This window comes from Amblyomma maculatum, chromosome 8, assembly GCF_055883805.1.
Source record: "Amblyomma maculatum isolate TAMU_Amacu chromosome 8, ASM5588380v1, whole genome shotgun sequence".
NCBI classification, from domain to species: domain Eukaryota; kingdom Metazoa; phylum Arthropoda; class Arachnida; order Ixodida; family Ixodidae; genus Amblyomma; species Amblyomma maculatum.
The window spans coordinates 37731476-37755253 of NC_139351.1; the positions used below are offsets into that span (position 1 = coordinate 37731476).

The 23778-nt window shown below is 50.3% G+C and overlaps 2 protein-coding genes across 2 annotated transcripts in view; one reads left to right on the top strand and one right to left on the bottom strand.

Annotated features, from left to right (window-relative positions):
* Positions 1-14956, top strand: part of cdi (serine/threonine kinase) — a 45785-nt gene extending 30829 nt beyond the window's left edge. The window contains exon 7 of the mRNA XM_084576225.1: positions 12920-14956. Coding sequence (XP_084432351.1) covers positions 12920-13101 — 182 coding nt within the window. The 3' untranslated portion in view covers positions 13102-14956. The remainder of the gene's footprint in view (positions 1-12919) is intronic.
* A 1318-nt stretch (positions 14957-16274) lies between these two features.
* Positions 16275-23778, bottom strand: part of LOC146181006 (histone deacetylase 3-like) — a 52421-nt gene continuing 44917 nt past the window's right edge. Inside the window, exon 8 of the mRNA XM_084576224.1 lies at positions 16275-16719. Within this exon, the coding sequence (XP_084432350.1) occupies positions 16441-16719 (279 nt within the window). The 3' untranslated portion in view covers positions 16275-16440. The remainder of the gene's footprint in view (positions 16720-23778) is intronic.

Here is a 23778-nt window from a genome sequence, read left to right on the forward strand (position 1 = left end):
GTGATTATTGGCGTAAAATTTCTCAATATTTGCAGCAAGGCTGACAGAAAAAAACTCCTTTGGTTTTATGTCCAAGTCGCCGACTGATTATTGGGGTCCAACCAGGCTGTCCACAAAAAAGGAGTTCACGCTAAAAATATCGCATTATATCAAATAAGCGGCTTCAAAAACTGCCAGTCTGTTTCTGCGGAGAAACCGCGCAACGGTCGGATCGACGCGATGTTCAAAGGCGGCAAAACGGCAGAGCCTAGCTGCTCCCATGTGACACTACGTAAGTGCCTTTTTATTCCACGTGAAAAAAATGCAGCCGATCAGCTACTTAAATGCAAAGTGTGCAGCACTGCTTACTGCTTTTATTAACGCGACAGTGTTAAGGGTCTCGTGCTGCAGAAAAGCCGGTGTCGGCGTTGTAGCTGTAATGCGAAAATCTGAAGAAATCGAATAAACAAAAGTTTTGCGGAAACTCTTGGAGTCGAACACTTTACCTTCGCAGTGCGAGGCGAGCACGCAACCACTGCAACACAGAACCTCATTGCTTCTCTCCGAGTAAAGGTGGATCTAATGTATGCATTGCCTTATGACTCTGCTAATATTTAGGATGCGTTGCCTTATGACTGCTAATGTTTAGGTGCGTCGTGGCGTCCGTGTGCTGCGCGATGTAGTGCACGTTAAAGAACCCCAGGTGGTCGAAATTTCCGGAGTTCTTCACTACGGCGTCTCTCATAGCCTTAGTCGCTTTGGGACGTAACCCCACAAACCAACCATTAGAAACTAATTACGGAAGCAATACATAGTTAAGCAAGTAGTAAACAATATTTACGCTTTGCTTACCTGTGATGCTGTGCTCACTGGAAAATTCCTTCGAGGGTGGTGCAGTGGTAAGACGCCAGACTACTGTGCTGGAGTACCCGGGTTCGATCCTGACGGCCAGTGGCTGCGTTTCGATGGAGGCGGAGGCGAAACGAAGTGGCGTCCCTGGGCTGTGTGATGTCAGTGCACGTTAAAAGAACCCCAGGTGGTCGAAATTACTCCGGAGACCTCCACTACGGCACCCCTTTCTCTTTCCGCTTAAACTTCCGTCTCCTACTGCACGGTTCAGGTGTCCAGAGAACAACCATGACAGATACTGCTTCTTTCCCTGTGAACCAATTATTAAGGCGAAAGCCTTAAATGTCTCATGCTGTCGTGGACAAAGTGATTCCCGCTTTTGCGATGTTCTGATTGGCCGAGGCGGGATGCTTCCCTGCCATCTGCAATGCCGCACTTGAACGCGCGCCAAGGAACGCCACGCGACAGGAGCGATGATGTACCGTCCAAACGCACACTGGAGAAAATCTGACAGATACTGCGCCTTCCCTTTCCTGCAAACCAATTAAAATTGTATGTAGCACTGCAACGAACGCCGGTAAAAGAAGTCTCATCTTGTCTAGCGTTCCTGCCATCTGCAATCCCGCACTTAGCGCGTGTCAAGGAACGCCACGCGACAGGAGCGATGGTGTACCGTCCGAACGCACACTTGTGGGAGAAAGTCGCAGATACTGTGCCTTTCCTTTCCTGTAAACAAACAAGAAGGGGCCTGCTTTCTCAGTGACCTTTGGGACGACGCTTTCGGAAATGGCATCACTGCGCTGAAGCACCGCGCGCTGAAGCTCAAATGTACCACTCCGTCTCCCCTGATGGGGCTGGGAAAGGTTGGTCACCGCCGCTTGCGGCGAGGGCTTGCCTGCTACGGAATTTTTATGTTTAGGCCGTCATTGCACCTGCCACTGCTTCGGTGGTGGACGACGGCTGTTGTTGCGGGCACGCGTCTTTCCCTCTTCATTTTCTTCTCTATTTTCTCCTGTCCGCACGAGGCAGCGGAGGCGGCTGTGCTGTGCGATGTCAGCGCACGTTAAAGATCCCCAGGTGGTCGAAATTACTCCGTAGCCCTCATCTACGGCTCCTTTTTCTCTCTTTCCACTTTCGCTCCCACCTTCCTTCCCTTATTGCGCGGTTGAGGTGTCCACAGAAAAACAAGTGAGACAGTTACCGCGCCTTTTCCTTCCTATAAATCGATCAATCAGCGGAGGTGGCTCAGCTACAGAGCCAGTAGCAGGCCCGTGCATTTTCTTTTCCTTCTTCCTACAGCCACAACAACAACAGAAGAGAAAAAGTGGGAAGAAAAAGAAAAGGGAGAGAAACGTCGCAACAGCCATCGTCCACCACCGAAACGGTAGCGTGTGCAATGACGGCCTACAACAGATAAAAAATGAATGCACTGATGGATTTATAGGAAGGGAAAGGCGCGGTAACTGTCTCAATTGTTTTCTGTGGACACCTCAACCACGCCGTAAGAGGAGGGAGGAAGGTGGGAGTGAAAGTGAAAAGAGAAAGGGGAGCCGTAGTGGAGGGCTACGGAGTAATTTCGACCTCCTGGGGATCTTTAACGTGCGCTGACATCGCACAGCACACGGATGCCTCTTCGTTTCGCCGCCATCGAAACGCAGCCGCCGAGGTCTGGTCCGAATCCGGGTACTCCGGCATAGTAGTCGGGCGTCTTACCACTGCACTACCCCGGCGGGGCAATAAAAATGCGGTGGCAGGCTAGCCCCCGCCGCAAGCGGCAAAGACCTACATACAGTCTCAGCCGGGCCAGGAGCAGCCACCCTCCAATAAACCGCAAGAATATTGTGCGAGCCCGCCGCTCGATTATACATGTTACAGTGCTTTATGCAGCTAGGTGGTGTGAGCCACCATCACACATACTCAAGAGGCAGTGCCCTATTTTTTGAAGCTAGATCAGGGTGCCTTAGAACACGCAGCTACAAAACGAAAACGATGAAGATGACACATGTGTAGTACGTGGTAAATCCACGGAAACAACCATATTATACTTGAATGCAATGGTGTCCATCCGGAAGTTGATGCAGGCTTCCCGCCCATTTTCCACCCCACCGTCTCCTCTTGGGAAGCTGCTCTGTCTAGCTCACACCTGCAAGATCAGCAACGGCTGATTGAGCGGGCGCGCGGGATAGCAGCAGCTGCCGGCATCCTGGACTGAGGAGGCCGCCTGAAGTGGACACGACCACCTAATCACCAGTGCCTAGTTATTGGGTTTAAATAAATGTTTTTTCCTCCTCCTCCTCGACCCAGCCCTGCGGGGAGCTACCTGCAGTGGCCACGGACGGCCCCATCCTGGGCCATGCCCCTTTGACAAGGGGTGGTGATAAGCACATCCAGCAGTAGCAAGCGGCGAGCGACCACCAGTCGACAGCTGTTGACATGTAAATAGCCTTTTGTGCACAGCGGAAAGTCCGGAGAACAACGCCCAGGCAAGGGCCCTGAGCACCCAAACTGATGCACGCCCGACGTCGCAGCAGACCACCCCACGCTCGAAATTGCACGCGGCTGGCACTGGGTCAGACGGCGGAAAGATGAAGGCTGGAGAAAGCGGGCAGAATATCGTTGCTCCGGGTGGCATCACGTCAGCGGCGAACAGCGATGGCCTACCAGACACCACGAGATCATCTGCCGGCCAGCAGCACAGGCCCCGAGGTAAACGGAGGGACAACACCTTGAGCGAAGGCACAAGGTGCCCCGTACGGGTGCGGGGGACGTCCTGGCCCCGACTTCACGTGTCATCGGGGACACAAACGTCCCACGCCTGGCGCGAGCCCTTCGCCGCCAGCTGGGCACTTGAGACTGCGTGAAATGGCGCTACGTCAGACAGGCGACGGTGCACGATGCGCAGTGTTTGCTACGTCGTTATCAGAGCCACGGGCGGCTGCGCGATTGCCTGGTGGTGCTTCACATTGGAGTGTTCGACATAATACAAGGTGTGGAGCCGGAGGTGGTGTGCAGTTCTATTCGTGACGACGTGTTCCCGTTTGCGCCGAATTTGGTCATCTGTGCCCTTCCAGTGGTGTGTGTTAGGGATGTCGGCCCAAGGCCGCGCGTTGTACGGCTCAATGCCGAGCTGAAAAGGTTGTGTACATCTATAGGCGCCACATTCGTGGAGGCCGCAGGATTGCAAGGAGACCGAGGATTGGCGAGGGATGGTCTGCATTACCGTGCTGAAGCAGCTCGACAAGTGGCGAACAAATTGGTGGAGCTGACGCAGCGTGCTTTAGGCGGAGAGAGCGGGGCACGGAAAACCCGCACGGAGCATCGCCTACAGGTGCACCAGACCACGGCGCAGAGCAAGCAAATGCCCGTTTCTGGTCCGGCAGAACATGCTGGCATGAGCACCGAAAGCCTGTGCGCGCGCGGGCAGATGACAACGGGAGCCCTCGGAGAGGGGAGCACTCCCCTGGCCCTCGGAAAGGCGACCTCACCACCGCAGTTGTGCGCTCAGGGACGGGTGCTCTGGGTCCGGCCCACCAATCGGGACGGACCAGCATATCTGGCACCACCTGCACCCCAGCTGCCTTTTCCGCCAATCCCAGTGTGGCCCGATTCTCGGTTTTATGGACCTGGGCCGACACAGAGTGTGCTGCAAAACCAGTATTATCCGACGCCCGCCCAGCAGTCCGCGTCCCAAGCCCACCAAATGGACGCCGGAATAGGCCACGACCTCTACCACATAGTGGCCGAGATGGTCAGTCGCCACATGGCGCTACAGGTGCCCCGACCAGTACAGTAACAGGCCGCAGGCGGGCTCGCGTCCACCGGCGGAGAAAGGAGCAGCTGTGTTTTTCGGTGGGCTTCCTGAACTTACAGGGCGCTCGGCGGGAGCAGAAATGGGCCGAGCTGTACCGCGCTTTGGACATAGAGCGGTTTTCGGTGTATGGGGTGGTGGAAACGCACCTAAGAAACCTGGAAGAACCACCCATCGATGCCGAGTGGTGCTGGTCGGGGTGCAACAGGGATGCCCGCAGTCGTAAAGGAGGCGGGGTCGGAATATTGTGGCGACAGGACCTTCGATGGAAACGCGTGGAAGAAGGCTGCAGGGAACACTTATTGTGGGTGGATGGTAAAGTAATGGGGCATCCCACTGTAGTGTGCGTGCTGTACTTGTCTCCACAACATCAGGCCGAGAATGTACAGTTGATGGACTGTGTTCGCCGGGATCTGCGTCGCCTATCCGCCAGCAGGCAAGTAATAATCCTCGGAGACTTCAATGGTCACCTTAGCGAGCTGGACGGCCGCACAGACGCTAATGGGCAACTTCTCCTGCAGCTGGCTGAGGAGTACGACCTGACGGTCGCCAACCTTGAGCCACGGTGTGAGGGGCAGGCAACATGGTGCGCGCGTGGTAGTTCAACAATTATTGATTACGCGTTGGTTTCGTCCAGCCTTATGCTTGCACTGCGGGAGATAGCAGTCGACGAGGGTGATCTTTTCAGCCTCGGAAGCGACCACAACCGGTTACGACTCGTCTTTGGCAGCTCCCGCAAGAAAGATGGAACCAGCTTGCGTACCCCCCATCGGGCTGGCGCATATCTTTCATGCCAGGCGACTGAGCGAGTGGTCGACGAGTTCGAGGCGCCCCCGGGGAGAATAGAGGCGCGGACCTATGACCAGTACATGTCTGCGCTACATGCAACAATTCTGGACCACATGGTTCGTGAAAGCTCACGTCCTCGTAGGAGGAGGAATTCGTGGTGGGACCGAGAGGTGGAAGTGGCATGGCGGGAGCGGCGTGCGGCAAATCGCAACCACCGGATGACCATTAAGGAAGGTGTTCCGGACGTGATAGCGGCCGCTTGGGCAGAATATTTGCACCTAAAGCACAAGGTGCGAACACTGGTGCAGGCGAAACTCGCGGAGCACAACCTTCGGCTCATGAAGTCCCTGCGCGAGGAGGGCAAGACGGCAGCGCAGAAATTTTGGGGCTATGTGCGTTCAATGGACCGGCGGGATCCCCCAGTGCCCCCAATCATCGATGCGACGACAGAGAGCCAGCTGAAAATCAGCAAAAGTACCTGACGGCATACTATGCCACCTTGTATGGACAGACGGTAGCGTGTGAGGAGCCCGAAGAGGAGACTGTCACCTCGCAGATGGATGAGGGGACTCCGGAAGAGATGGAACCGCGGTGGGAGGTCTCCAGCAAGACCATGGAGCGCGCCCTCACTCGCATAAGTGCTCGTACAGTCCCGGGACCTGGTGATGTGCCGGCTCGTTTGGTGAAGAGCCTCGGCCCGGAGTCAAGAGAGCAGCTCGCTGGTCTCTTGACAGCTGTTATTAAGGGAGCACCAATCCCGGATGACTGGCGGCGGGGGCGAGTCGTTCTCATTCCAAAGAATAGAGAAGTGACGGGAAACCTGCCTGACTTCCGTCCGATTACAGTCACCAGTGTCATGTACCGGCTCTTTGCCAGGGTACCAAAGGAGTGGCTCAGTGGAGGCTCGCGGTGTGCTCACCGAGCTACAGAATGGATTCCGGCCTGGCCGCCGGTTAGATGACAACTTATTTGTCATCACGCAGTGTGCAGGCATCGCGCGGAGGCGCTCGTTGTTGTGCTGATTCATGGACGCCGAGAAAGCGTACGACAACGTGTCCCATGAGGCCTTGTTTGCGTGCCTGTTGTCGCGCGGACTCCAAGGATACTTGTGTTCACCATCCGGCGCCTCTACAGGCGGAACTACATCACTGTGTGTTTTGGTGATGTGCATTCAGAGCGCATATAGTGGTGGCGAAAGGCCTTCGGCAGGGCTGCCCACTGTCGCCGCTTTGTACCTGGTATATGTGTCAAGCGTGGAGCGGGCCCTGATTGCATCAAACCTGGGACTTCGCCTGCGGCTGAGCACAAGCGGAGTCGACGAGGGCTGCCGACTGCCAGGACTTGCTTTCGCTGACGACCTGGTCGTGATGGCAGAATCGGAGAGGGACCTTTAGCGGCTCGTCGATATCTGCCACGCTGAAATCTCCGTGCTGGGGCTGCGGTTCAGCACTAATTAAGAAAACGGCGGTTGTCCGGCTGGCTGGTGAGCGCGCGGGCGAGGACGAGATCACGCTGGGCGGGCACCATCTGACCACCTGCACAGCCTATAAATACCTCGGAGTACACTTCTCCGATGGGGCGGACATGTACTCTGTGCACAAAGCGGCGCTACGCCACAGTGCTCTCCGGGCTCAGTGCATCCTCCGCCGCCGGTGCCTGTGGGGCTGCAGCCGTTATTTGATGGGTACCTTTGGAAGTTGGTTCACGTGCCGGCGCTGTCGTTCGCCAACTCTGTGGTTTGCCTGTCGGCTGTTACGCGCGGATGGCTTGAGAGGCGACAACATGAGGTTGGGCGCATTGCCCTTGGCTGCCATGGCCAGGTTGCCATCGAGGCCATCCAGGGCGACATAGGCTGGTCCACCTTCGAGGCACGGGAGGCGGCCAGCAAGTTGGCCTATCGCGGCCGACTGCTCTTCTTGCCACGGGAGCGCTGGACGAGGCGCGTGTTCGAGTATTTGGCTGCCACTTGCATCCGGACGGACTGGGCCAGGCGAGTTTATCAACTTGAGAAGAAGCTTTTTTCACCCACCCTATGGCGGCTGACTCTCCATCCAAATGGGCTGCTGAAGTGCGGCTGCGAGTCGGGGAGGCTGAGGGTGTCAGGTGGGTCAGGGCTTGAAAGCCAAGTCCACGTTGGCGCTGTACCGGGAGCACAAGCAGAGCATCGGCCCAGTGCGGTTCTACGACAACAGCATAGGCAGCGGCCTCCTTTTGAGGCACGGGCTGGTGCCTTGCGGACTTTGCTGTACCGGCGCCGTTTCGATCCTGCAGTGTTGTACTCTATGCAGGGTGTGCGGCACCGAGGACGAATCGGTGGAGCACATAGCCTTGCGCTGCCTTCGTCTCTCCATGCCGGGATGGAAAATACAGCGCAGAGAAGGACGAGGACAAAATGAAGACACATAGGACACACGAGCGCTGGACACATAGGACACACTATGTGTCCTCGTCCTTCTCTGCGCTGTATTTTCCATCATGAATAACCAACTACTACGGTACTGACCTCCATGCCGGCCATAGAGGGCGCCACACTCCCACAGGCGCTCGGTTTCCCCTCAACTCCACCCGCAGCAGTGGACGGCGCCGCCGGAGACAGCGCGGCCGCTGACAAAGCATTGCTTAAAGCAACTGCGGCGACGACGAGAAGGCTCGCCGAATGGTGGAGTACAGTTCGCCAACTGTGATTAAGTTTTGGCCAGGTGTGGGTGTGTGTGTGTGTGTGTGTGTGTGTGTGTGTGGTGTGGTGTGGGTAGGCGCGGTGGTGGGGTGTGTCCGGGTGAAGTGCTGCGTGTGAACTTCTTGGTTGGTGTCTCTTTCGACAATTGTGTGTGTGTGTGTGTTTAATATTAGCTGGGACATCAATCTGGTGTCCACCCGTTACAAAGGGACTAGCTAACACTATCATCATCATCAACGCCGGAGCGTCGTCTGCTCGAGTGCTCCTACAGGATATGGTTTGCTAATATGCATCCCGATCATCTTAGCCCGACGCTTGTAGTGCGCGCAGCGGTATCTCTGGTCAGCGCCTTGTCTGGTACCCACAGTCACAGGGAAAAGCTAGCAAAAGCTAATTAGTAACGTGCAACGGCTTGAAGGTATTCCTCGCTTTCCTCTAGCACTGTAGCGCGCTTGCAGTTACGCTGCATACACGTACCAGGAGCACAAGGGAAGCAGTCCGAAAGGTTCTCCTCCAAGGGTTGAAAGTAGCATGTTTATGAAGTTGTCATTGAATAAGTGCGAACACTAGCACATACACAACCGCTTTTATATCACATATCGAGCGGGACAGTCAGCATGGCACTGCTTTAGCAAAACGACGCAGCACAAGCAGAACAGTGCAAGACCCCCCACAGCAGGCGTCTACCCCAAAAAAGTTGACAGCTGTGCTGTTCTCGGAGTTTTTACACCTGCAGGACCTATTGCCGCATCCGTAGACAGCGCAATTGACCTTTATTGTAGCAAATTACAGAGTTCACAGCACCTTGGATCTTCTGAACTACTCAAACGAAACCTCAGCAGACGATGACCAGGCTATGGCGGACCGGAAGCGGAAATGCTTCATTTTCCCCGTCGCTCGTCCCCCGCGCGGCAGCCGACAGTGGCTATATCCTGCCGTTTTTGGACGTTCTGGTGATCCGAAAAAACTATCGTCTGCAATTATCAGTCTACCGCAAACCCACCCACACAGGACGATATTTGCACTTTACAATTCGGACCACCCGATAAGTCATGAGACGTCAGAATTGTAAAGACCAATTATTACAAAGAGTCGAGACACCTTGCCGCACAGAACCCGAAAAAACAAAAGAAAAACGGCTGATATTCAAGGACTATGAAGGCGCACGCTACCGTAAAACTTTTATCCGGAAAATCATTCGTCTCCGAAAATGCAACGACAGGCCCCGGGATAAAAGAACCAACAGCACTGCACAAAAGTACGTCACTATTCCCTACATCCGAGGCGCCAGGGAAACCATCGACGGCCGTTTTCTAGAAGGAATCCGAGTGGCGCACAAACCTTCAAGCACTTTGGGGAGCGACGTTATCTTTCCCAGGAATTGACCACCATGAGAAAGAGCCCAAGGCACAGTTTACAAAATTCCCCGCGCAGCCGCGCAGACTATGACGCTAGCTACATTGGCGAAACAAAAATCCTAAAAGAAAGAATTCGGCAATATAAGAGTGATGTACGAAACTTCGCAAGAGAACGCAACCCCATAGCTCAACATTTAGAAAATTTCGACCACAGAATAAATTTCCAAGAAACGTGCATTCTGGAGACCGAGACTAATTATCGGAAAATACGCCTTCTCGAATTATGGCCTTATGGCATAAACAGACGACCGACCGCAAACAATGTCAACTGGACAATAGGCAACCTTCCTGCTCTCCGTCCTGGCCACTTCACAGAAGAAAAAGGACGCTAGCGGGGACCCTTGCACCTGAGACACCGCGATTCATCACAGGTTTTTAACCCCCCCTTCTTCCACATCCATCTCTCCCACTTCCCACCGTCCCCCACTTCGAGCCTCTCTGTTCGTTTACTTCACCAGCGTCATACGAACCCTCGAAGGAGCTGAGCTGGCTTCGAAACGTCAGGCTTCTATATAATAATAATAATAAAAAAAAAATGTGATGGTTAGAGAATTTTTCAAGTTTCACTCAAACTCAACACATCTCCGCCCCGCCCTCCCTGCTCCCCTCCATCTGGGTCCTGGTCCTGCCAAGCAGGCCAGCTTCCGGAACCATGAGAAGGCAGTGCAAGACATTTGAGGGGCGAGAATTTCAATAGGCTGCTGTAAGAGAAAGTATGCGCCATGCACGGCCACGCCAGTTCCACGGAGGGCAAGCTTTGGCGCCAGGTGTAGTAGTTTGGTGCATTGAGAGGATGTCCTGGTTGTAGATGGAGGAGTATCTTGTTGAGATCTCAGCAGGCTCCGCTCTTCGAAAGCGCTAACGACTCTGGCACTACGGTGCCCAGGCTTGGGAGTCGGGGCGCGTCTCTGCCGAAGACTCACAATGCGCGAGCTGCAGCCCCATCCTCTCCATAACGCGGAGTCACTGCCCTTTCTACCCCTTTCCACCTCCCTTGTCCCTGTCTCAGCGCCGCCGGCCCCCATCTTTGGATGCCTTATCAATTAACGGCGGAAATAACAGATGACATATATATTGGCACACGCTCCTTATATTTTGTTTTCCGAGGCTATAGTTGAAAAAAAAAGATATTTTGAAATTCGGTGAGTTGAAAGATCGGCTTACTCGCACCCGTAACACGTGGTGCCCTACCTCCAGGCCTCATTTTTATTCCTTGGCCTTTCATTCTTGATTTTTATAGCGCTGAAGAAACACCACAGGCTATAAAAATCAGCGCTATAAAAATCAAGATCATGTACCAACTAACCCGTCAAAAAGTCCTGCTGCGGCCTTTCATTGTGCCGCCAAAATGAGTTGATGAATGTTTATCGTCAAACAGATGCATCCACTACTTTGGACATCGCTTCTCTGCCCTGCTGGATCAGAAAAGGGGCCGCCGGCTTCGCTACAGGGAGAGAAAGGTAGGCAGATGTACAGAAGTAGGCAGAAGTAGCAAACTTCATTATTTATTTATTCATTCGTTTATTTCACATACTTAAAAAGGATTAGAGAATATGTGCGAGCAGGTAATCGACCAAGGAAGCCAAAAGTAGAAATATGAAGCGCGCTCGAAACTGTCAGTTTGCGGTTTACACTTGATAGTCCCCAAGTGCATATACAGTAGAACCCGGATATATCCAACTCGAAGGGGATCGCGAAATAGTTCGATATATCGATAATTCGATATACAGAAATCGGCTTGGGACGGCACTTACGATGCGAAAAAACGATACTGTATTTGTCGCGTAATCAACTCACTCGCATAATGAACCCACCGTCCACTTTTGCACTCGAGAAGTTGGAAAAAAAAAAAAAAAGCGTTAAGGCCAGCTCGCTCACATGCAAGCGATTAAGCGATCTCAGCGACGAGCGGCAGCGTCAGAGCAAAAAATTTCCAACTTGTTGGAACTGCGTCCCTCTGCCCTACGAGCCACCGCGGCAGCTCAAAACAAGGTTTCTGTGTCGCCGCGGCAGAAATCGCCAGCGTTATCGCTTGCATGTCGCACTCTGTTTCGGTCTTTTCTTGGCAGCGTGCCAAGATGCTGCGCAGCGATAACGTCGAGGCGCGTTTATCTTTTGATAGCTCCTGCTGCGGCGGGGAGCGAACTTGGCAGACTGCCCGTGATGGCTTGATTGCATAAGCCTGGTTCGATTTATCACGCCGCGCTTGGAGCGGGCGTAGTCTACTGCCACAAAATCATTGGAAAGCGTGATAAAGTAGCTGCAAATGCGGTTTGAAGCGAGAAATGCTAAAAGCCGGTGTCATGATCACAGCTGACCGCGTGCTTTCGTTGATTCATACATGCAAGGATAAACGGCTCCCGCAACCCCCCCCCCCCCCCCCAAAAAAAAAAAAAAAAAAAAGAAAAAAAAAAAGATTTGCCGCTTCTTAACTTCCGCAGGCGCCATAGCCACGTCAGCCGCCGCGCGCAGAGGGTTCGCAACACACGCTGGAGAAAGCGTCCGACGTTCTGTCTGAAAGTAGCGCGTGCTACTGCGAACAAAGGCCGAGAAAGAGGAAAGAGAGAGATAGCTCGGCAAAAGAATGGGCACAGCCTTGCGCTTCGCTCTCAAAGTAACGGCTTGAGGGGCTAGTTGGTGCTGCATAGTATTCAGAAATGTGGCGCAACAAACACAAACACACGTGTGTTGTGTCTCCTCTCTTGTGTTTGTTGCGCCACATTTCTGAATACTTTGCGCTTCGCTCTATCGCGCTTTTCCCCTCTCGTTCCCACCGGTTCTCTCTGGTTCATCCACGCACATGGCTTGCAAACGTCACGTGCTGGCGCGCGGGAAACGATAACCACAGATGCGCGCGCCTTTGGGGAATGGGCGCGGCGCTGCCCAGACCAGCCGTCGCCGAACTGTCCCCTCTCATTCCTTCCGCGCGTGGCTTGAAAACGTCACGCGGCAAACGGCCGAGGGTGATGCGATCGTCTTTGGGGAAGGCACACTTTCCAGAGCGTGGTGCGGAGTTCGATATATCGAACGACCGGTGAAATTGAGTTCGATATATGACGCGGCTTTCCTATACTTATACATGGGATTTTCAAGGGGATGTTCCGTGAGTTCGATATAACCAAAATTCGATATATCCGGGTTCGATTGTAGCTACGTAAGCCTACTGCTTGACTAGCCTCCAACTCCCACCAGCCCCTCCCCGCCCCCTTTCTCCAGGGGACTACAGACATATATATGGGCACACGTGAGAAGGCATATTGCCGCCTTGCAGTCGCGAGCTGTTTTATTTTGCTTTGTAACGACGCTGTACGTTCAGGCTGAAATGGTCCTCTACTTCCATGTGGAGAAAATGCTGTCGTGGGAAAAAAGGGGTCTGACGTGTCCCTCTTAATTTTTCAGATCGGAATGAAGAATTGTTTGTCTACCGCCGCCTGGGTCAGCCGATCAAGGGGAAGCGGCGGTGTTTCCCCAGCCATATCGCTGCCACCACTCGGGTGACTTATCAACTGACTCCTCGGGAGCACAGTATTACCTCTGCAGTTCTTAAACAGACATTGAGTTCGCAAGACGTAAGATCATAACAGCCCAAGATGACTGGCATGCAGGTATCTGTTTTTCAGTTTAACTATATACATATAATACCATTTATACCACTTTTCTTTTTGTTTGCAATAAGGAAACAATTTAATGCAGGTACACATCACATCCAGTGGCTATCACAGTTGGCATATATGATTTCTCAGGAAGAAATTTACAGCAAATTTAAACTAAAATTAATCTAAAATGTGGGTAACGTGAAGATGCATTAAACACAAATAATTAAAAATGCGGCTGCAATTTGCCTTGTCGATCGTTGTAACTGACGTTTTCACTTTTTCTTCTCTTTGCCTACACTAAAGAAACTCGAAAATTACAAAGACCAACTGAGTAATACAAAATAAATTGTTCAACAAACTTATGCTCACCAGTATGCAAAATGCAGGATATAAAAGCCCACATGATATTTTAATCTATACTTATCGCCAGTCAATGGAACTTGGCAAAGAAATGAAATATTTAAAGGGCCTTAATTTTGTATGAAATATATAAAAATACCTTAGCCCAAAGAAGTATACATGCGAACAATGTACACGTGAGTTAAAAAAGCTCGCGCACGGCCTGTTTCAATCCCCTGGGCCTTGCTCATCAACTGTGGTCAGCCATTGAACTTTCTTTTTTTGGAGAGTATTATTTAAATTCACGCAAAGAAAGAGCTTTCAAACTGACGGCAGTCCCTGCTAGCTCATTTACAACACAGTATACATTTTTAACGTCCTAGAATTTGAGTACTCACAAAGTCTGATTTTAGAGCGAGTGGTCAGAAAGTGGGAAGAGTCTGCTCGCGAGCATCGTGCAACAACCGCTGCCACCGGTGCGATGTCTGCAAGCCATTTGCAACACTATGCTTGCAATGATCAGCATACCATTAAAGCTTAAAGGCTCACGAGTGTCATCGTGAGATTCCGCGAGACTGACGCCATCACCTGGTAGCATCATCGGCCATCCATGACCTGGTGCGACGTCATCATGACGTTACATTCGGTCCTGTATAATAACCGGAAATGCCGTCATCATGATGTCACGTCCGGTCATGACTGATGGCATCACCAGTCTATTCGCGCATACACCAAGCTGACCCACCAGGCATCCGATCCAGGCGTCCGTTTTGTGCCTTTAATTTCGCGCTTCCTCGAATGCGCTGCACCACATAACATACAGAAACAGACATAGTAAAGCAGGAATCAGCGGCGTTTCAAAGGCTTTCATCTCATCGAACTTTAGTGGTTCAAACTGCTTTGAAAACATTTTGGAGGTGTACATATATTGTCGATTGGAATCTGTCACAAACTAGCCTCCAACTTGACTTCCAGATGGACGCTAATTAAGTCGGAAGCAAAACAGTATGACACCCACTTGAACACTGCACACAATCCGTCATGTCACAATTTTTACCATAATTAAAACGTACGGGATATCATCCGATAAATCTACCCGCAAGAAATGTATGCAATACGAGTCTAGCGGGAGCTGTTTCATTAATGTGCGTTGTAGTGCATCCCAGAAAAATATTGGGTCGCAGCAGTCCAGGAATATGTGTTCTATTGTATGGGGTTTCTTGCAAATAAAAGTTTGTTGTCCATAGCATGAATATACCCTTGTCATGAAGCCACGTCTTAACAATGAGTGCGCCTGTATGCAGTTTAAAGAAGAATGTTTAAACAAATGGTAATACTGCTTCGGTGTTTAAACAAATGGTAATACTGCATGGGCTTCTGCCGCACGAGGCGACTGTGTACCCTTGAAAATTCAAGCAGGGGAGTGTGATTTTCATGCTGAACCGTACCCATATCCGCAGCAGGTCTCCTAAGTGAACGGCCCTTAGTCTCTAGACCAATGTAGGTAAGGGAATCAGCAAAACGGATCCGTAACATTGGGAAAAAGACTGGCTCTGAGGGCTGAGCCGGTCAGGCTGGGGTCCAGAAGTAGGAATGGCACTGCACCGGCTCTTGGACGCAGCTGCAGCAAGTGGTTAGAGTGCCCATCTCGGCTGCGGGAGGTGTTTACTTCGAAACCAACTGCCGGACACCCATCGGTAAAAATGGGTACAAGCGTCCCCCGGCTTGGCGCTCGGCTTTCGTAAGGGTATGTGCTTAGAAGAAACTCCATAAACCCTGCTGTGCCCCTGGTGGGCCAAACCCTCACAGCCTGCAAGGTTGTTCATGTTTGTCTTGGTTCCTACTTTCTAGCTTCAGCATCAGCAGCATCCAAGCATTTCACCCCAAAAAAGCCGAGCACCAGGCTGGGCGAAATACTGTACGCATTGAAAATTTGGTGGGTACTTGGCAGCACCGGGAATCGAACCTGGTGCCTCTCGAATTCGAGGCGAACGCTCTACCACGAGGCCAAATCCTCAGCAAAAAAGGGATTCTTTGAACATGCCCAAGCCAAAACGTTTCATGACCCTTTCCCAAGCATTTCACCCAAGTAGAGCTGAGCACCAGACCAGGGGGAAATCTTGTACCCTCAGAAACCGGTGAGTACCCAGCAGCACCGGGGATTGAACCTGGTACCTCCCGTATACGAGGCGGATGTTCTGCAACAAGGCTACTGCATGGACGCCAGGACAGCGCCAAAAAAGATACTTATCCACATTTCAGAATTAACGGCCGTCAAATTATAAAGCATTTAGTCGCAGGTCGCAGAGGTCGCGTGGGATAGACCGGAAGCAGCCGTACGCTGTACACCCCTTCCCTCCTTCCCTCTCTACGTCGCCGCCGGCCGCCGCGTTGGTCATGGCGGCAGTTATGCTCTACCCACTTTTCTTTGGTTTTACCGGTTTTATCTTCTCAGATGTGCAGAGCCACCCTATTGCGGTGGCATTTCTTTGGCCACGCGCTAGGCACCAGGCCACCTAGATGCGACGCATACTTCAAATTATCCATAGCGAAACCGGCTCACGTTCAAATTAACTGGCTTTCGCGTACACAGACCTCTATGGAGCTTGGCCAGACCAAAAAGTACAGTTTGATTTATCAGGAAATTCGGATTATAGAGGTTCGAATTAACAAGCTTTCACATGTATTTTGCGTCGTGCGTTGAATGCTTGCCATTTCTCTCGTGATTATTTTGTATCACTAGCCCAATGGCTATGGGTGTGCTTTTTGTTTTTACAAATAAAAAAGGAAAGGAAAAAGCTATGGCGAGGACTGACCTGTGTGCTCTGGCTGCTGCTTCCTCAACTGTGGCTTCAGTGGTGGCACAGAAAGCAACAGCAGCAGCCATTTATTCGCTCTTCTTTCTCTCTCCCCCACTCATTGAGACAAAAAGAACACGCGAAGAAAACAGTCACGCGGCGGAAGCCCGCCCAGCAAGCGCCTCCTTCAGGCTTCAACAGCCAGCGGCGTCGTGTTGCCTGATGAGGCTGGCGTGCCGGCACTGCCACTCGGGCTGGCAGCACCACTCATGGCATCTGTGGCAGGTGGTGTGCTCGTTGCTCCATCGGTGGCGGCGGCAGGCGATGCCGGCGGCTTGCGCGAGCAGGGCAGCATGTCCGGTGGCACATGGTGCATCTGGACGCTGGGCGCGTGCACTAGGCACTTCAGGTTCTCAGCCACGGCGCGCACAATAGCTTCCAGGTACTGCTTGCTGTTGGCGTTCTCCTGCACAGAGAAACGCATTCCAGCTCAGTGCCTATAATTCGAACCTAGTGTGAGGGAGCTTCCATAGGTCCCGTCTATTTTGGGAGCAATTCGTGGCTCTAGCACCAGGGCAGCTGTGAGGACTTTATTTGATCTTTACAGCAGATCATTTAGTTTTACCTTATGCCATTGCACAAGCAGGAAATGCAGAGCTTATGACAGAGTTTCACCTGGTTCTACTTGCAAGTCTGTATGGCCCACTGCCCGCTTTAATGAAAGACCAAAAGTGAGCTTACAGTGGCTTTAAAATAGACAGCAGACATGCATTTTGCATAAAAGAAACTGTCATAAACAAATAATGACCAAAAACACAAGACAGGAACGAAAAAAAAAAAAAAAAGACACCTGTGGAAGCATCCCAGGAAAATCATGAAGTACTAAGCGGCCTCTCTGTACTTTCCGTTCCTTGCCTTAAACATTATTACAAGAATAGTCACTTCATTTTCATTACGTTTTGCCATGTTTTGTGCATACTGTTACATTGTTGTGGGCCGTTAATTTACTGTGCTGGTTTTTAACTTGCTGTTTCATTTGTATATATGTGCTCTTTCTGTGCTTTATAATTTTCATGTTATGTATATCTTTGCCTTAATGTCAGACGTCCTGTTGCTCTGCCATTACTGGGCCTCGGGCGTCTCTCAAGCTATCGTTGTAGCTTTTTGCCCGAGGCCCATTTCCTGTATATTACTGGAAATAATTTTTTTTTCAATTTTCAATAACATGTGATGCAGTGATGCCACTTTCAGTTTGGTGGCATCCTATCATGTCATACTTCCCAGTAGGGCACATTGCTTCTGTTTATAGTGGCGTCACTTTGGGCCATACTTTTGATTTGGGAATGTTGCTTCTGGTTTGGTAACGCCATGTGGCATGCGACGTTACGCTCGTTCAGTCATGAGTTACGACATTGGCGTCATGGTAGCACCCTGGTAGCGAAAGTCCCACAGGTGCCTGCATTAAGATTGAGCAGGGGCTTTAGTTTTGTGGCGCCCCCTGTAAGCTGTGATGCCAGGAAATGTCGTAGTGACGCACATTTGGAGGGTAACTTTTATTTTTGGACAAAATACAAGGCCAAAGATGTAGGGGCAGAAAAATACTCGGTCAAGGCGACAAAATGGGCACCATAACTGTTCAGCCAAATTTATTTGACATGAATTTGGACTGTAAAGTTTTACGTTAACTGAAATGTTAAGGAGTCTACAACTGCTTCATCATAGCATCGTTCTGGCTCTGTCATCGTTGGCCTTGTCTTTCATGGCATGTCCTGTAAATGCATTCTGTGGCTTACTTCTGCAGGCACCTTTACGAATAAAAAGGCCCTTTAAGTGAACTCTGCAAGCACATAATATGAATCACGTGTCTTGAGTGATTTCATCTAAAAGCACAAACGTGTTATACCGAAAGCCAGGCTTTATTAACTCGCGACGGCACACATAGATGTGTCACGACAACACAACTCTTGAACTGTAGGAAGGCAACCCCCTTTTATTCGTCTGTCATGGTCTTCATGTAATCCTCATGACAACAAAGTGACCTGAGCGTAGTGTCTGCAAACGAGACGCGGCAAGATCATAAAAGGACCAGACACTTGCGTACGAGCAAAGTACCACCAATGTCACAGAAACGTGAATGGGGTAACTTTAATGCTAGCATTAGAATACATAGTGCCATAGCTATAAGAGCTTAGGTAATAAATTCAAAAGGGGGATCGTTACTACTTAGAAGTTAATGCGCCTGTGAAGATCAACTGCGATACAGCTCTGTTCCCTACATCAAAAATCTTGTCTTGCGGTGCACGATTCCATTGTTTTGCTTGCGCTTCATTAATTCTTCTGCGCTTCACTGAGGAGGCAATGTGAGGCTACGAATTAGAGCAACTTTAGAATTTAAAATATCTGCAAAAAATATCCCGCTGACAATAACAACCTCCTTGTGATACCTGCTAAAGCACATTCAGTTGACGGTGCATTATTACGAGGCAGTAATTAAAACATGCAGCAAAGGGAGCAGACCGAATGAAGGCTTTATGGAATGCGACATGAGCCTTGAGGGCAATAAAACCTCATCTTCACAGTTCAGTGAAAAAGCGATGCAGTGAGACGCCGTTCTCGCAGACATGTATCCACACAACAAGCTGCCACGCGATGTGTCCAGGAGGCCGAGCAACGACTCAGCATTGTTGCATCGTCCGAAAATGAGCGCACGCAGCAGCAACAAGTTTTATTGCGAAAGCAATACTACGCCAGGTCTAACCACTCGTCGCTGTGTGCAGTGTCCGTGGTCCCTCATAAAAGAAATCAGCCTGCCATGACGTTTGAATTCATGTTACCCCTAAGCCACAGGCAGGAGCTGCCAACTCGGGTCGCTTCTTTCATACGGGAGGGGGATATCAGAATCAGCCTGCCAGAACCGTTTGCATTCTCGTTATTCCTACGACACGCAGACATGTAGGGGAATAATGTAGTAGGCAAAAAAAGCTCCTGTCGTTGCTTTCGCAATTTAACTAGGGTTAACCAGAGCTAAACCACAACATATTTTTTCTGCGAGCACACAGTCTTTGCCTCTCCCTTGTTGTAAAGCTTTACCGTGACCAGCACAATGAAATACTGAGAGTTTGACGCAGATAATCTAGATTGCACACAGACACTTTCAAAAAGCAGCACGCAACGTTGAACCGGCACCATTGCTGCACCCATCCCAAGTGAAAAAAAAAAAGACGCTTCGCTCTGAACATCGGCCACCTACGCAGCGGATACTAAATGACCGAGAGAGGTCGCTAAAAACAACAGAAAAAATATGCAAACTACATTCATTTATATGCGTAATTTACCTCTTAGTTCTTTGGTGTTATCTTATTTTTCACGTTTTAATATTGTGGCATTGCCGCTCGCAGAGGCCCTTTGCATCATTCACCATCATCGAGTTGATGTCCCTGGCAATAAGTTTCTGCATGCGCTTTGTTCCTGGTAACGCGACCTTATAGACAAGTGTCAGCCTGTGACGTCAGTGGAGATGCGGCGGCGCTGGCGACAGCAGTGACTTTAGGAGTGTAGGCAAAAGCTCGTGCTATCTGCATTGGATGCGTGGCGCTTGCTGTGTTTTCGAGCATAATTCCCGATATTTCTACAAGCTGTGGTATGATTGGTTGCGCCAAGAGCCTCAAAAAAATAAAATGGCACCTGCTTTCACATTTCCTGCGGTCAGATAAAGATGAAAGCGAAGGGCAGCGGCGTTAAGCGCGACAAGTAGACTCTTCGGCGACGGATTGCCTTTATCCCTTTCGCTGTCGGGCGTTTCTGGCTGTGATGCCAGCCAAAAGCCTGCAGCTGCATGTTTTGTTGTATATACTATTAAGTCATAAGAAGTTTTGACGCGATATTCGGTTTGCCTACAGATCTTAATCGAAGGCAGGAAAACCATGTTGTGATATCTCATTTCCCTGCAGTACTGCCCATGTATATATTTGTACAGAAAAGGCCACAGAAGCTGCTGCGAAGGTAACTGCAGTTACCTTTTTGAGCAATCACTCCAGCGCGATATTGCCGAAACGGCCCAGACTTGTGAAGTAGCTTTCTCTGTTTTCACTTTCAAGAGTTTCAATGAGTCGCTTTATCACCGGTCCTAGAAAGCGAGTAAACATCGTAAGGATCCCGATAAAGTCCCGCAGCGTTATTTCTCAGATTATTAAATTTTCTCTTGATGGTCATTAAGAACCTGACGAAAAAACTAATTATCCATATACAACCTAGCTCTGATCGAGCAGGATATTTAAGCATGGTATGCATGGCATATAGAGTGCAATGTCCCAAAGTGTATTCTGCTATAGGGGTGCAAAATAGCAGAATAAAATGAAGCGCATTCGAATAAAAATGTTCCAAGTATATTAAAGAAAGGTCAGCAGATCGCTTAAATTTTGCTGCGATTGTGAAGAATGTTGCATTTGCACTCATGCACCTCTCCTGTACAGCAAAGAGAATAAAATGAGAGCATTCCTAAAGCAGGGTGTCTAGCAAACCACTATTTTCAAAATCCCTGAATATTTCAGTTCAAATTCCCTGACGAGTGAAGAGGCTCAAAAATGTAGCTGCTGATGATAATGAGCATAGACGAATAATTTGCAACAAAAAGCTATTTATTAATCATATTCTTCGTTTTACAACAGTGAAAGGCTGTTATTAGGTGTTAATGGCCGGTAAAAACGTTAAAAGTTTACTGAAAATTAAAAGCGCACTGACCCAGCCTCACAGCTCTTTGATACTACCAGTTGCGAAACTTCCTATAGGCCCCATGCATCAAAACCGGCGATTTTGATTGGTCAAAATTCGGGTGTATATAGGGTGCATAATAGGGGCGGGGCCCGTGGTCATAAGGAAACTGTGTCTAAGTTGCAAACTTTCAGATTGTTGATAAATGCACCTTCACCTGGAAAATAAAATTAGTTGAAGACTTGCAGTAGCGAAAATTCTTAAAGACAGAGTTAATTAAGGGGAGACGCGAGTCTTGGGACGATTGAAAATGGTAAAAAATCGATTTTGAGAAAAATTCATTTTCATTTTCGATCACCTGCACTCGAATTATTAAGGCTGAATTCGGCCAGGAAATGCGATAAAACCGGCTTTCAAAACGTCATGGCAGCCACAAAATTCCCCCCAAAAAGAGGAAATTTCTTTGAAGTTCCCGCGTGTGCCACGGGCGTTTCCAGCTCATCGCTATCTTGGGGTTGGTTTGAAACTGTTTTTTTTTGAGCAGAATTTGCACCATCTTAAAATGGCTTCACTCAAGCATATTGAACTACATTCTAGTTCACTATAGCTCAAGCGGACTGGCTATAGACTGGCTGCGCGCGCCGGCTTTCCGAAGACCATTTATGGTCTCTGATTAGCTCTCACGCGGCGCGCTTTTCAAGCGCTCCGTTCAGAGTCTCCCATTGGCTGGCATGATCGGAACGTCATTTTTTTTCTTTCTGTTTTGCGTTCGTTGCTGTTGCTGCCGTTTCATGCGAGTCTTGGTTTGCGCTCACGTTTCTTGATGCACTGCTTTCTGCAGTTTTTCCTCATAATCGAGATACCGGAAAATAGTAGGTTGTAGTAACCCTGCACGCAACGAGCCTCTGGAAGCCGTAAAAAATGGGCGTGGAACAAAAACCAGAAGACGCCGGCCACAAGTGTGCCGTGAGTACCTCCGTTACAGCCGATGCCAGACTTGTTTGATGTGCACGGAGACAGCGCCTACTCTATGCTTTCTGGCAGGGAACATCAACCACGCCGTCTGATGACGACACCATAGGTTCAAATTACAGTGCGAATTGCATGCCGGATCATGGTACATTTCAAGTTGATGCCGCCACCGCGTACTACCCTATGTCGCAGCCAGCACAGTGGTCAGCGCAAAATCCATTGTCAGAAAAGTCAGCAACCCAACGCGAATTTCACCTCGCCGTCAGCGTGGAATGCAACGCCAGTATCAAGTTCGTGGTTGTGGACATGGAAGTGTTAAGCAATTTTATCGTGCACACGAGGTGTGGAATGTGTGGTGAGATCGTGAGGATGGTCAACCGCTGGTGTGCCACAATGGACTGTGTCAGCGCCACAAATGTTTTTCATGGTGTGGCTAGGGCCTCCTTGGCTCCGGACCGCTAGTTCCCTCAAGAAACCGTTTTCAGGGCTCAAAATACTGTCCTTGTAACTGGGCACCCTACCTAGCCCTGCGCTGCACGCACGCGCTTGGCAGCACAGTTCACTGACCACTTTCGCGCTGGCCACTGCCGGCGCAGTTATTCCTGCTTTTTGTCGCATATACTACTCTCATTCAACACTTCCGCATATTTTATTAAGTGCCCAATTCACGGCATATTGGTTCTTCTATTGTGGCAGCTTAGCCATGAGTTGGTGTCGAAGCGCTCGGGCCTCCCTTCTCGCCTTGCCACGCAACCACGCGCTCAGCACACACACACACAAAAATATCCTTCATGAATACCATACTTGCTGTGGAATGAAAATGCACTGCAGAATATATCGTGCCATTTTTCTTGACTTGGAGAAATTTTTGATGGACTGACGGCCTGCAACTAAATTTGAAAAAAGTGCTGCTTCGGGGCTTGGCAGCTTCCTATATTGGGACATGTTATTTCTAGAGACGGTGTTCATCCAGATCCTGTGAAACTCCGTCCAGTCGCACAGTTTCCACGCCCAATTTCACTAAAAGAGCTGCATAGTTTTATTGGGCTGTGTTCGTATTTTCGTCGCTTCGTCCGCAATTTTGCTTCGACCATCTCTCCGCTGACTGAACTCCTTGCTAGTGTTGCCAATCTTTCGTCTGGGACATTCGGCTGTGATAAGGCCTTTTCGACGCTTTGACGCCTTCTAGTGTCACCTCCAATTTTCCGCCAATTTGACCCTGGGGCGCCTACCGAACTCCACATTGATGCCAGCAGCGTGGGTCTCGGCGCTGTTCTTGCACAACACAAGGCCGGCTACCACGAGTATGTTGTTGCTCATGCCAGTTGCAAGCAAAGGCCCCCCAAAATTATTCTGTAACTGAAAAGGAGTGTTTGGCGATCATTTGGGCCATTGGGAAGTTCCGTCCTTACCTATACAGTCGTTCCTTCTCAGTGGTCATGGAACATCATGCACTCTGCTGGTTGCCCACCCATAAAGACCCATCCGGCCGTCTTGTTTGTTGGGCGCTCCGCTTACAAGAGTACGACATTCAGGTTATCTATCGGTCTGGCCGTAAGCAGTCCGATGCTGATGCCCTATCTAGGTCACCTCTCCAATGTAACTGACTCGACAGCCCTCACCACGGGTGACTCATCTTATTCGGAGATTGCCGACATGCCGAAAGAACAAAGGCAGGACCCTTGGATCGTTTCCCTTCTCACGCTTCTATCTACACTTTCTCTGTGCCCCGCCTCTCAAACGCTTCGCCGCTAAGTTCGTCATTTCGCCATCCGCAACGGCCTGCTTTACTGCCGAAATTGCCTTTCCAGCAGATGGAAGTGGCTCTTTATCAATCCTCGAT